The sequence below is a fragment of the Oratosquilla oratoria genome, chromosome 16, assembly GCF_046742065.1.
Source record: "Oratosquilla oratoria isolate Oo_2021 chromosome 16, ASM4674206v1, whole genome shotgun sequence".
Taxonomy (NCBI): domain Eukaryota; kingdom Metazoa; phylum Arthropoda; class Malacostraca; order Stomatopoda; family Squillidae; genus Oratosquilla; species Oratosquilla oratoria.
In genome coordinates this window covers 638534-651860 of record NC_134792.1, presented here as the reverse complement: position 1 = coordinate 651860, position 13327 = coordinate 638534, and the positions used below count along the sequence as shown (strand labels likewise).

Below are 13327 nucleotides of genomic sequence, written 5' to 3'. Positions count from 1 at the left end.
CAATAAAACAACACCCAAAGACCTGTATCACACACAGATACTCTCTTCTCTTCCTTCACAACCACCAAATACCACCTCCAGAAACATATTCATAATCATATCACTCACTGCTCCATTAACCCCTTCCATACGGTGCCGCATACGTAGGCGGCATGAGGAGCAAGTGGATACGCGAGGCTGCCATATTGGCGTCTTGATTATATTTATTGTAGTTGCCCCTGTGTTTTTACATACTAGCTCTAAACTGTCTAATCACATTTTCTATGGTTATCAAAATTCACGGGTGAAAGAGAGAACGATCGATATAAGCGGTGACTATATTTTATGATGCGAGTATTATTACGACACGTCGTATGGCTGGCAGCGGCTGCTGCCCGCGAGATTTAAGGCCCGTACTGGAGAGGTTAACACACTGAAAGACAACACACTGCAGCATGCCAGACCCCCTGATATCCACCCTTCTGAATCCTCTCTCCCACGAAAGGACAGAGTCCACCTGACCAGACTGATGTGTGGCCACCACCCAGCACTTCTAAGCTACTAGAAGAGGCTGGATGACCGCATTGTGAGTCCACCTGACCAGACTGATGTGCGGCCACCACCCAGCACTTCTAAGCTACCAGAAGAGGCTGGATGACCGCATAGTGAACAGCTGCCCAGGATGTAACACTTCACCCCATACCATACAACACATAATGGAAGACTACATTATACACAATCATGCATGCAAACAACACAACATACACTCTATAAAGGATTTGTGGGAAAACCCAGTTTCGGCTGTGGCATTCCTTGGGGAGACGGGACTGCTTGGACAGACAGTCTAGGGAACGACAACAACAACTACAGACAAATCGGTTTGACATCAGTTATAGGTAAAACATATGAATCTATACTAGCTAATACAATGGGAGATCACATTGAGGGACCTAATTTGATTTGAGACTCACAACATAGGATGTCCGTGGGTAAGTCGTATAATCTTTTACAAAGGCAGAACATCCCGACAGGAGACGTTTTGTTCCATATCTAGGTCAGGGAGGTAGCCAAAAAACAATCCCATCCATTCCATCCCCAATACACTCCACTCCCCTCCACCTCTACCCTCCCTCTTATCTTGGCACCTCCTGGATGACGGGTCATCCCTGCATCTTGTCCACTGCCCTGGGTCAGAAGCAGTGTCGCAAGACACAGCACATCCAGAGCAAGGCCACTTCATTAACCCCTTCCATACGGTGCTGCACACGTAGGCGTCATGGGGAGCGAGTGTATTCGCGAGGCTGCCATATCGGCGTCTTGATTATATTTATTGTAGTCGCCCCTCCATAATGACATTCTTTCTAATTCTTTTGTAATCGCATTTTCTATGGTTATCAAAATTCACGGGTGAAGAGAGAACGATCGATATAAGCGGTGACTATATTTTATGATGCGAGTATTATTACGACACGTCGTACGGCTGGCATTGGCTGCTGCCACCGAGATCTAAGTCCATGACGCCTACGTGTGCGGCACCGTATGGAAGGGGTTAAATCAACGACTCCCCCTCTCTGTCCCCCCATGTAGAAAAGGAAGAGATCCTTTCGGGTTGCATCAATTTTTTCTCACACAACCTCTCCTCCACCCATTCCACCTCATGCATCATAACATCCTCCATTCACCTGTCTTCTCTCCTTCCTCAACAGACATTCCCTCTTCCCCAAAGCTTTTACCCCATCCATCCATTTCAACCTAGGTCGCCCCCTCATGTTTGCTCCTTCCATACCTCTTACTAATCTTTCATCACTCCTTGACAGCATTAAAAGTTTGTCAGCATCACTTTAGGCACAATCTCACAAAAAAATATTTAACATGTGTACATTAATATCAAAATATGGGTGGCCAGTTATTTTCCAGGCAGAAATACCTGTGTATTGTGTAATTGCCAATCATCGCACACCAGAAATTTTAAGAACTTAGTACCACAGAGCTCAGTGCTGTCCCCCATTCTTTAACCCCTCGTGTGCAGTATTGGTTGCCTTAGGTACAATGATTGATGTACAACACAGTACTATGTTAAAAATAGTCACTGCTGTATTACTTGTTCTTTCACCGAGTATATAATAACACTGAAAACATAATCAAAGCAGTTCACACAATTCAGGGGTCACTCAACTATGACAAAATAAATGTAATCAAGACGCTGACGCTAGCATCTACATATACCCACTTGTGCCTCATGACACCCACGTTGGCATCATTGTATGGAAGAGATAATACTTGCACAATATACCCACAACTAACAACTGAAATACATAGGTGTAGAAATACTACAACCATACCTAAACACACTCAACGCCTGGTTTACTACAAATAGACTTATAAATAGCCCCAACCAATCTACAGCCACACTTTTGACCAACTGGGCATCTGTTCACAAATACATACCATGCCTCTATATCAACAGCACTAATAGTGGGACGGAGGAAAAACAAGAGGACATGCAATGAAACTCAAAAAGGATAACTACAGAAGAGACCAGAAAAAGAACATCTTCCCACACAGTGATAGATATATGGAATAAATTGGATGAAGAAATAGTGTGTGCAAACACAATACAAGAATTTAAGAACAAACTTGATCTTGCGAGATACAAAAACGGGTCACCACGAGCATAGCTACCCTTCCTGTATAATACTAGGTAAATACACACACACACACTAAAGATTCTTGCATTGCATACAATACATCCACCTGGAATTAATGCACTGAAATCAATTACAGGATATACCCTTTTACCTCAACTATCCATCTCATCCTTGGTCACCCCCACCTGTTCAACTTCATCCACCTCTGCCTTCCACAATTTTTATTCTTTCAGTGTCCAAACCATCCCAATACTCTTTCATAAACTCTATATTCCAACTCCTTTTCCACTACTGCTCTCACTATCCAGTCTAGTAATCCCTACAATGCTTCAGACATTTCATCTTGAGCATAAACTCTCCATCCCCTCATGCAGCGAGATGATGGGGAGAAATCCCTGTAGGCTGTCAAGACATCATTCACACATTAACCCTCATGCATTGCAGCATCATCTATACCAGGGGTTCTTAACCTTTTTTCTCCAATTCCCCACTTTTTAGCGAGCCAACTCTCCATTTCCCACCACAGCATCGGTCTTTGACAAATTCGATTTTAACCCATGCAGTGTTTAGTACGTAAGTATACAGTGTTGTCACTTTTACCCAAACATGACTTACAAAACCTCATATATTGGTTGTTTTTGTTATTAAAACAGTCTGTAAATGGTTGTGATTTGTAAAGTAAGACAACATTTGGATGTAATGTATTAAATTTTGTGGGTGGAAACAAATTCACGAAATGTGACAAGAAGAAGACACCAGAAACAAACACACATCGATTAAAAAAAAAAGAGGGGTTCTTCTGTCCAACCGGTCATTCCCCACTTGGCAACTCTGCCATTCCCCACAGGTTAAGAACCACTGATCTATACACAACCATTCATCACTCCCCCTTATCTTTTGACTTTGTACTGTAGAATTTAATGATAGAGGCCTTTGGTTCAGCTCTGCTGTCACCTCCCAGCCCGGCTGTGATGCGGTTGGGTACCCCTATGCCTAAGAGTTCTCCGTTGTTCCAATCTTGCAAGTAGTGATACTCTAGCCCACTCATCTAGCAAGCATAGAAATATAAATTTATCAGCAAGATCTGGAGTTGTTTTAGTTCCTACTTGGAATTCAAGACCCACATCTGATTGTTCAGGTCTTCCCCTAACATTGAAATAGTACAAACCTGGAATGGCCATAGATAATGCATTGCATGCAATCACTACATGTCATCTTACACTGCTTGCTTCTCAGTACCCAGGCAACATTTACTTAGTTACTTGTGGGTCAACCTAGTTACTGGTTAACTGGGAGTTGTGGTTATCCCACAAGAGAGGCAAATGGTACATTGGAAACTGCAGTATCCAGGAAGCTGGGTTTTAAGAAATGTTCTGTCACCTGTCAAGGAACATAAGAAGTTGTCTCCACCTTGAGAAACTACTTCCCATTATACTTTAACCACTTCACTCCGGACTTAAATCTCGCGGGCAGCAGCCAATGCCAGCCGTACGACGTGTCGTAATAATACTCGCATCATAGAATATAGTCACCGCTTATATCGATCGTTCTCTCTTTCACCTGCGAATTTTGAAAACCACAGAGAATGGGATTCAGGGCACATTTGGAAGAATGTAAAAACACAGGGGCGACTACAATAAATATAATCAAGACGCTGATATGGCAGCGTCGCGAATCCACTTGCCGCACACGTAGGCGTCATGAGGAGCAAGTGGATTCGCAACGCTGCCATATCGGCGTCTTGATTATATTTATTGTAGTTGCCCCTGTGTTTTTACATTCTCCCAAATGCGCCCTGAATCCCATTCTCTGTGGTTTTCAAAATTTGCGGGTGAAAGAGAGAACGATCGATATAAGCGGTGACTATATTTTATGATGCGAGTATTATTACGACACGTCATACGGCTGGCATTGGCTGCTGCCCGCGAGATTTAAGTCCCGTACTGAAGTGGTTAAGATATTGTTAACCTCTTCACATCGCACGTCTGGCAGCATTAGCTGCCCGACGTGTGATGTTGCATCATAATAATCGCATTATAAAAAATAGTCAGTGCTCAATCGTTCGTTCTCTTTCACCCGTATATTTTGGTAACCATAGAAAATTGATGAAGCCTGGTACGACTCCAATAAATATAATCAAGATGCCAACGTCGGCACTTGCTCCTCATGCTGCCTATGTAGGCATCACCGTATGGAAGTGGTTAAGTATTTGAAGCCAGTGTTGGTAATTTCATGGTTAATAGCTTTGATTTTCAGTTATGCCTTGTTACATGAAATATTTGAGATGGAAGATTGTTAAACAATTCTTGTGCTTGAAGGGAATAGAGCTTAAGGGGTGGGGTGGGTGAAAAGTATGAAGGTATGTATGTACTGGGGACTAATGACAGGATGAAGTTTGTGCCCAGCAGGCAATTTTCAAAACTTGATCCCCCAAACTTTCATTATTACAGCTCTTCACTCTGTAGGGGAGCAACAGCCCTATCCCTCTCCTGATGTATAGAAACTCCCACACCAATCGAACACTGATAATGGTCCAAATTACCTCACCAGAAAGATCCTTGGAGGTCCCAAGTACCATTGCCAGCTGCTTGTGGGGATTGCAGGTTTTTCATGTAGTGAAACCTGAATGAGGGACATAATCTAAAATTACATTATCATTTGTTGTAAGGGACTTGTATTTCAATAAAAATTATTGTGTAGGTCTCTCCTCCACAGACTGAAGAGAGCCATGGGGAAGAAGAAGCTGCCCCAAAGGAAGAGGAAGGCCCAAAGGAAATGACCCTCGATGAGTGGAAAGCGCTGCAGGGACAGAGGTCAAAACCCACTTTCAACTTGCGTAAACCAGGTGAAGGAGAGAACCAGACCCAATGGAAAAAAACCTACGTACTCAAGAAGAAAATAGAGGAGGAAGATGATGAGGATGACGAAGAGGAAGAAGAAGTGCAACATGGAAGGCGGAAGGTGTTACTTGATATAGACTTCCAGTTTACAGATTCTCCTGCCCGGGGAAGGGGTCGAGGTCGAGGTCGTGGTGGACCAGGAGGACGAGGCCGTGGTGGAAGAGGTGGGCCTGGTGGTGGGGAAAGAGGTGAGCGGGGCGAGGGCAGACCTGTTGGTCGGGGTGAAGGCCGTGGGGAAGGCCGTGGGGAGCGTGGTGAGCGTGGTGGAGAGCGTGGCGAAGGTCGTCCTGCCGGGCGAGGTAGGCAGGGTGGTGGCGGCAGGCAGGAAGCTCCTAAGATGGATGATGAGCGTGATTTCCCAAGCCTTGGGTAAAAACGAGTTTTGCTCGATCTGCTGCTTGCCACAAGAGACCAGTCTGGTGAAGGCAGCAGCATATTCAGAACAGGATCCCAGCCCGGCTGTGATGCGGTTGGGTTCCCCTATGCCTAAGAGTTCTCCGTTGTTCCAATCTTGCATACATTTCCTCTAAACGTTGCAAAATACAGAGCCTATGTTTCTTGTGCAAAGGCAGTGATGGATCTAGTATCTCGACCTAGTGGCTAGATCTTTGAAATAACACCATTTGACACTAGGACATAGACAAGAAACCCCCCCCCCTTCTCTCTCTCTGTTGCTATCTGTCAAAGCTCTGCTAGTACTTGTTTTCAGTTTATGAACTTGATAACACGTAATTTTTCTTGTGTTACCCAAAGCAACTTCTGTTTGTAAATATCTGTTTGAAATTGTTTAATGTGGTTGGCAGAGTAGACATGGCAATGTTACTGTGTACATATGTCAACCGGTTTTGTCTGCTAGGTGTGATACTTGTTCTCATGCTTGTCATGGCCTATTCTGACAAAGGCTTGCCACTTTTTTGTACTCAACACAATAGAGAAAAACCAACTGGACTTTTGTAATTTTATTGTCCAATTTACAAATGATGTACAGTTTGGTCTGTCTAATCAACACATTGTACAAATCTAGGGGTATATTGAGGCATCTTCGGTGTGTAAAAAGTGCTTTCGATGAACACTTGTGAATCTGGCAAACTTAAATAAAATTTAAGTATAGGGAAGCTACTTATGGGAGTGTGGGCACATGTACGATGCAGGTTAATCAAAGACAATTTACATAAAAGAGAAAGTGAAGCAAATTGTGATTTAATTAACTTCCTAAAATAAAGCCGTAAAACTGATAAAGTGAAAAATGAATTACCACACAATTACCGGCCTGCATCATAGCCAGGAAACAAAAGCAGCAGTGCTTTAGAAAGACTTGTATTGACCTTCATCTCGTAAGAATTCCCCAATTCATGACGGCATGCAGGGCAAAAGTAGACTTCAGCCTTGAAAGATCTGAGAAGACATGCGTAGCAAACGTTGTGTAGGCAAGATGTGGTCACTGGCTTGCATACCACTTCCTGACAACATATACATAAAAATCTGTCTTCCACTTGGCTGAGGAACTGCTGTAAATGAAATGTTTATTATTATTACTAAAATTTACCTGAATTAAAGGTGCATTAAAATTAAAGTTTGGTTGCATTCCAAATCACTGGAATTGACCAATTCCTTTCTATCCTGTTCTGAGGATGCAATCTTTACTTTTCAGTTTGTATTGAAGAACTATGTATACCAAGCTTCCAAAGTAGTAATTTTCATTTGTATTTACTGTTCACACCAAGACTAGACAAATCTCACTTATTTATCAAGCTTGTCAGTTTTTATTTTGTTGTATACTTACATATGATTGGCTTTTGTACACCTGATTCATTCATGATCATACATGAAGCAAAATTTGCAGACTTACTTTTGAAATAAAACAAAACATAGGTCCTTAAGTGTTTCCAAACCTACCGATTTTCCCAGGTCAACAAACTCCAAGCACTCGTTCCACATTTTGGCATTCTGGTTATCCTTCTCAATGGCTGCCATTATGTCGTCTTCAATTGTGTATGAACCCTTCTTTTTCTTCTTTGGAGGACCTCCCGCAATCTTGAGGAGAAAATATCCTGCATTACTAAACTACTTATTCTTGCCTGGACAAGTGCTCAAATTAACTGTGCATCTATAACATTCAGATATAAACATAATTACCTGATTTTCTTCCTTTTCCTTGGAATAGGCATTTTTCTTCCTTTTCTTGGAATCCTCATTGTCGGACCCACTTCCCTGCTTCTCTTGCATTGCCTCCAGGTAGCCATCTGGATACTAAATAATAAAAGTTACTAATCAAAACAAGTCTTGCCATAGTAGGAATAGTTTTGGTAAGTTGCTGAAGGCAAGTGGAAGTGATGAGGTGAATTATTGGAAGTAATTAAAAACAGAATGAAGTGTACACATACTTTGGAATGACAGAAAAGGATCCTACTGTGATGTATGCAACATTTCTTAAGTGAGGTGAACATATTTTCAAGTGCTTGAGAAAGATAAACAAGAAAGGATAGAATCTGTTGCCCCAGGTCACTTGTAGACCTACAATTACTAGATATTGAGCAACAGCTGGATTAGCCCATTGGTTGTTTAGGAATAGTGTAGAATGAAATGCTTGGTGTCATCTGGTGGTTGTGTATATACGAAGTTTGATTTAGTGGCCTATTCTGTGCTGGTTTGGGAAATTTAAAGGGTGTATATCAAACATTTGGAATCAAGGCATGAGAAGTAACATTATGGTTCTAGAAAAGATATATATATTGTAGGTGTTACAGATAGATGAGGGGAAATTTGCAAAGACAGCCTGAAGCTTTGCCATGAGTCTTGGAGCTTGTACTGGGGTTGGGAGTGGTGACTGGGCTGCACCAGGGTTGTTCAGCATTTCCAAGGAAGTAGTATATGATCACACTTGGTCAGTGAAAGTGGAGGTAAGCCAGTTGTTAGTTGATGACTGAGGTTGAAAAGTAAATGTAAAGGGTGAGGGTGGCAATGACTTCAAGGCAAGTTTAAGGGGAAAAAAACTAGAGTAAGTGGACAGTCTTGGGTAATTAAGGTACCATGCAGCAGGTAATAGAGGAATGGGTGTATGTGTGTGAAAGGTTCATGAGAAAAAAGGTATCTGGGGATGAATGCAAATAGAAAATTAGTGAAAGGGTGGTTGTGCCTATGACACTGTACAGGGCAAACTTGGAATATAAGGAGAAATTTCAATGGGTCTCTGAAGAATGGTGGCATTTACATGGGTGAGCAGGGATGTAAAGGAAGCTACCAGATCAAGTTGATCAAAGAATACAGAGTGATCTAGGCATTATGAAAGACCTTAGTGAAGTAAGACTAGCAAAAAGAGTGGAAGGTAAAAGTTCATGCTTAATGAGAAATAGGCAGCTAAACAGAAACAAAGCTGAGTGTAGACTTCGAATTTCAAGAGAAGCAGAGAGGAAAAGTTTAAATGCGAGATAAAATGTACGAGAAGCATGGTAGGGGTTATATGGAAAATAAAACATGATGGAGATTCAAATAATTTGACAAAAAATTATCATCATTATTATTATACACAGACAAATTCTGGAGAACAGATTTTGACCAAACTATGAAAATACCTGCGGAAATGTGGCAACAATGGGACATTTTCGGAGCTTAAGTTTAGTTTGTCCCACACGCTTCTATATGAACTTGGGGTCTATAATCAAAGATAAGATATACTACTGACAACTCAGTGAGAGCTTTGAGATGCCATGAACTGCCTTGTAGCTCACATTATCTGTCGGATCATCATATCCAAGGCGTATCTGAAATCTATCTCGATATTGACATGGCCACATACTTTCAAGCTTAAAGATATGGTAATATATATATATAATCAACCACAATTCACTTTAATTCTAAGCCATCAACATCGAGACTCAAGGAGGCCAACATGCAGAAATTGAAATGTGGTACAGCCAATAACTCAAACCTGTGCTAGCACATGACAAGTGATAGTGACTAACTGATTGCTCCATCAAGAGAAATACCAGTTGAGCACAACTCTTTTTGTACATTTGTGTGCTCAAGTTACGTGTACACAAAATTTAGTTCAACCCATCTCCACTATGATAGTACAACTGGTAAATATTTGAATGCAGGAAAGTATTTTTACAACATTGAATGGGTCCCAGTGAACAGATAAATTTTTATCAACCACAATTCACTTTAATTCTAAGCCATCAACATCGAGAGACTTGAGGAGGCCAACATGCAGAAACTGAAATGTGGTACAGCCAAGGACTCAAACCTGTGCTAGCGCGTGACAAGCGATGACTTTACCGATTGCTCCATCAAGAGTATAAGTTCAGTGCAACTTTTCTTATATATTTGTATGCTCGAGTTACATATAGTCTAGTCAAAATACGGTTTGACCCTGAAGAAATTCCAAGAAAGCGTTTTATGATTTTATTTATTACTATTATATGTGGAGAACAACATACTAAAAGTTTACCAAAAATTGATCTCCACAAAGGTCCTAACTATGACGTCATAAAACGATGACAGCCATCGCACTAAAAATAACCAATATTTCCATATTTCAAAGCTGTAGCTGTTGCTTACAGAAGAGTTTGCATTTTTTATACTATATATTTTGATATAATTTGTATTTTGCATTTTTTATACTATATATTTTGATATAATTTTTATACAAAGTTTTATACTAACTACATGGACAGGCGAGGTCATGACATACATGTACATTTCTAAAGATTATTGAATACACTGCATTTTAAGACATACCTCATCACTGAATAACAGTGTCAGTTCAATAGTCACTATTTTCATCATCAGACACTGCTTCCTCACTCATATTGTCACAATGCCCTTCTTGACATGGTCCGCATACCTGTGAACAGATAAGTCCGTGTCTTTTGCAAGTGCACCGAAGTGTACTACAACCACCAGAACAGTTGCAGTGAATTATTTTCAGAAGTGTTTCTAGTGCAGGTGAAGTATCCATCATCACTGGAACTAGACTGTTGTTCTGCAATTCCCATCCCCATTCAGTAGTGTCCATGGCCTCACCATTGTCCATCCAAAGCATCACTTGGAGGTAACTCCGAAGGGCATGATACTTCGTTGCAGAGGAGGTCGGTGGCAGTCGTTCAGGTGTAACAAAGCTTTTGGCTGAACCAACTTTTTAGCAGAGACTAGAATACCTCATTGCAGACATATTGTCTCCAGGTTTGTCCCCGAACAATGCCACCATTGCTTTACACCCAGCGTCTTCAATCCCTTCAAAACCTTGTGTAGAGCGGATTTTTTTTCCATTCCAAAAACCGCAGAAGTGGTATCGCATCCTGTGAATGCATGCAGGAACAGAAGACTGCTGCAGACATCGTATCCAAGCAACTTCTTCATGACCTTAATGTCGTATACTGTTGCAGGACTCCCTTTATCCGAGTAGAAATAAAGCTTGTCATCATCGCTGGTTGACGCGTGATGAAGTAACAACACCAATAGATCTGTATCTTTGCCAATGACACTAGTACTTTTGTTGGATGAGATTGACACTGCTGCCTTAACAATCTCCACATCTGCATCCCCCTTTGATTGTATTACGTGGCAACCTCTGTCCTTCATGTGTTGTGAAATGAGATTGATAAGACTATTTGTTTTCCACATTCGAAAGGAAATCATCCTTTTTTCCGAAAAATTTTGTTCCTTCAGCAATGTTCACTTTGTTACTTGTTCGATTTTGGCGGCGTCTCTGATGGGTAATGTCCTTAGTGTTTGGTCCTCCAATGTAATCATCAAATACTATCGTAGCCTTACCATAGTGCTTTACTGTGAAAGATGCATAGTCGTCAGTGATTGAACAATATGTCTTTCCTTCTGACCACTTCAGTCGATGGAGAAGAGAACCTCCGTCAAGAACGTTATATTCCACTTATGGTACATCCTTAAGTACTGCGTCATCTGAACTCTGTTCTTTTATAGCAGCCATCAGTTATGCTTTGTTTGGTTTGCGTAACATGTTTTGCCTCAAAGAGGGATGGTGGGTATGGTGAAAGTTCATAGGCCATCACCTCATCAAGGGAAAGATCAGCAGTTTGAGACACCACAAAAAATCTTTGGAACAAAAGAGCGAGGTCTATTGTTTTGTCCTTAGCAACGTCAACTGCCACACTAGATGCCAGGGTCTTGGCTTTCATAGACCGCTTGTACGAAACGGAAAACAGTGATTAACCCTCCATTATTGCCACTCTTTCTCTGCCAATGGTAAACAGGTCATGGACATTCACATCCTTATTTGCATTGACACCGGTGATAATGTTGTGAAGAGACCTTCATCAGAGAAAGGTGAAAAGGTCTTGAGTTTATCTGCAATTTTCTCCAGGTCTTCACGATCTCTTCTCGTCCTTGACGCTCTTGCCTCCTTGTGTTGTTCACTGGTGACAAAGCTCTGGCGAGTGAAACCCTGTATTGCATCACTGTAGGAAGAGGACACTGGCACAGAGTCCACAAGGCCCTCTGATGTTCGGACATTCCACTTCCTCTGGTGAGTCCTCCTGCAGTTTTTAAGGAGCGCATCAGAGCTTGCTCGGTGACTAGGTCGCAACCCAGGCCTGCCCAGTACTGATCAGTATGCCTCACAACATGCAAACCATTCATAAGTCTATGGAACACTGACAGCATATCATGTTCCAGAGTGGTCATTGACTGGAGGTAAAGGTAGGCGGACTTCACATAGTTCCCATGCCCAGCAGCTGCAAAAATGGGCAAACATTTGGCTACAGCATGAAGGTGCATCAGCCAGGATCCTGTATGATCGGCCTCCATAAGCTCCCTTGCAATTCCTACCATCTGTTGGTAATTCAGCCATAGTTTACTGGTGCAAGAGTGAGCGGATAATTCATTTCTTTTGGTGGACAATTTCACTAAGGCAGGTAGAAGTGATGACCGAATTCAAGTCACTGTCCCGTCAGTGTCCGAGCATACAACTGCTCAAGTTCTTGCAACAGGTCTGCAAATCTGGGATGGTCGCAAAGTACTTTGTCTGCAACTTGTTGTGTAAGACACTGATCAAGGAGGAGATGGCCATGAACTGCACGCTGAACTGCCTTTCCAGTCATGATGTGTTACACAGCATTGTCACCGTAAATTGTTCCCAAGAAGAACTCTTTGATTCCACTCCCATCCATCAACGTTCCTATGGCACCCATGAGATTCATCAATGTGTGGAAGCTCCCGAGCATCAGGACAACATCTTGAACCGGGCTGTTTTCAGGCACCTCGTGTTTGATTTTTGACGCTTTCCAGTAGAGTGGCTGATCGAATGTAATAACTGCAGCGGACCGGTGTTTATCAGCAAGGTTACACAGATACTCAAGAGTGGAGAAGATGCATGACTTGTCTCCGGAATACATGTCAATAATGGGCAGGAAGATTACCGAAGACGACCCCGGATGATCAGTCTTTATGTAGCATGTGCATCATTCCATTCCAGCTCGGTGCAGGCTGTCTGAAGCGTAAAGACATCTCCCACAATACATCAACCCGATGGTCAATGGCGTCGAGAAATGGCAAGGGCTTGAATTTTATGTTTCGGCGAGTGTTTTGCGAAATGGTATTCCCTTACATCCGCTACAATATTTATATAAGATATTATTATCGAACTTATTATTATTATCAAATTGGGGATAGATGTTACAGTGTTAGTCAAGCTGGTCGGTGGGAATGGCAAAATATGATGGACGCTGAAAGGCGAGTCGCCTTATAAACAAAAATATGACAGACACTGAAATGCGAGTCGCCTTTAACATTTTATAGCTTTGGCGGCCATATTCTTTGACGTCA

The 13327-nt window shown here is 42.0% G+C and overlaps 2 protein-coding genes across 3 annotated transcripts in view; one reads left to right on the top strand and one right to left on the bottom strand.

The window, feature by feature from the left end:
• LOC143033808 (intracellular hyaluronan-binding protein 4.S-like) overlaps positions 1-7402 on the top strand; it is a 28856-nt gene extending 21454 nt beyond the window's left edge. The window contains exon 4 of one of the 2 annotated variants that reach the window (XM_076199304.1): positions 5343-7402. In XM_076199304.1, coding sequence (XP_076055419.1) covers positions 5343-5900 — 558 coding nt within the window. In that variant the 3' untranslated portion in view covers positions 5901-7402. Of the gene's footprint in view, positions 1-5327 lie in introns of both variants that reach the window. The other variant, XM_076199303.1, reaches the window with a different exon arrangement.
• The window catches only part of LOC143033806 (E3 ubiquitin-protein ligase UHRF1-like), a 68525-nt gene continuing 61272 nt past the window's right edge, over positions 6075-13327 (bottom strand). Inside the window, exons 10-12 of the mRNA XM_076199301.1 lie at positions 7664-7777; positions 7424-7561; positions 6075-7035 (exon numbers count right to left, since the gene is read on the bottom strand). Of these exons, the coding sequence (XP_076055416.1) occupies positions 6790-7035; positions 7424-7561; positions 7664-7777 (498 nt within the window). The 3' untranslated portion in view covers positions 6075-6789. The remainder of the gene's footprint in view (positions 7036-7423; positions 7562-7663; positions 7778-13327) is intronic.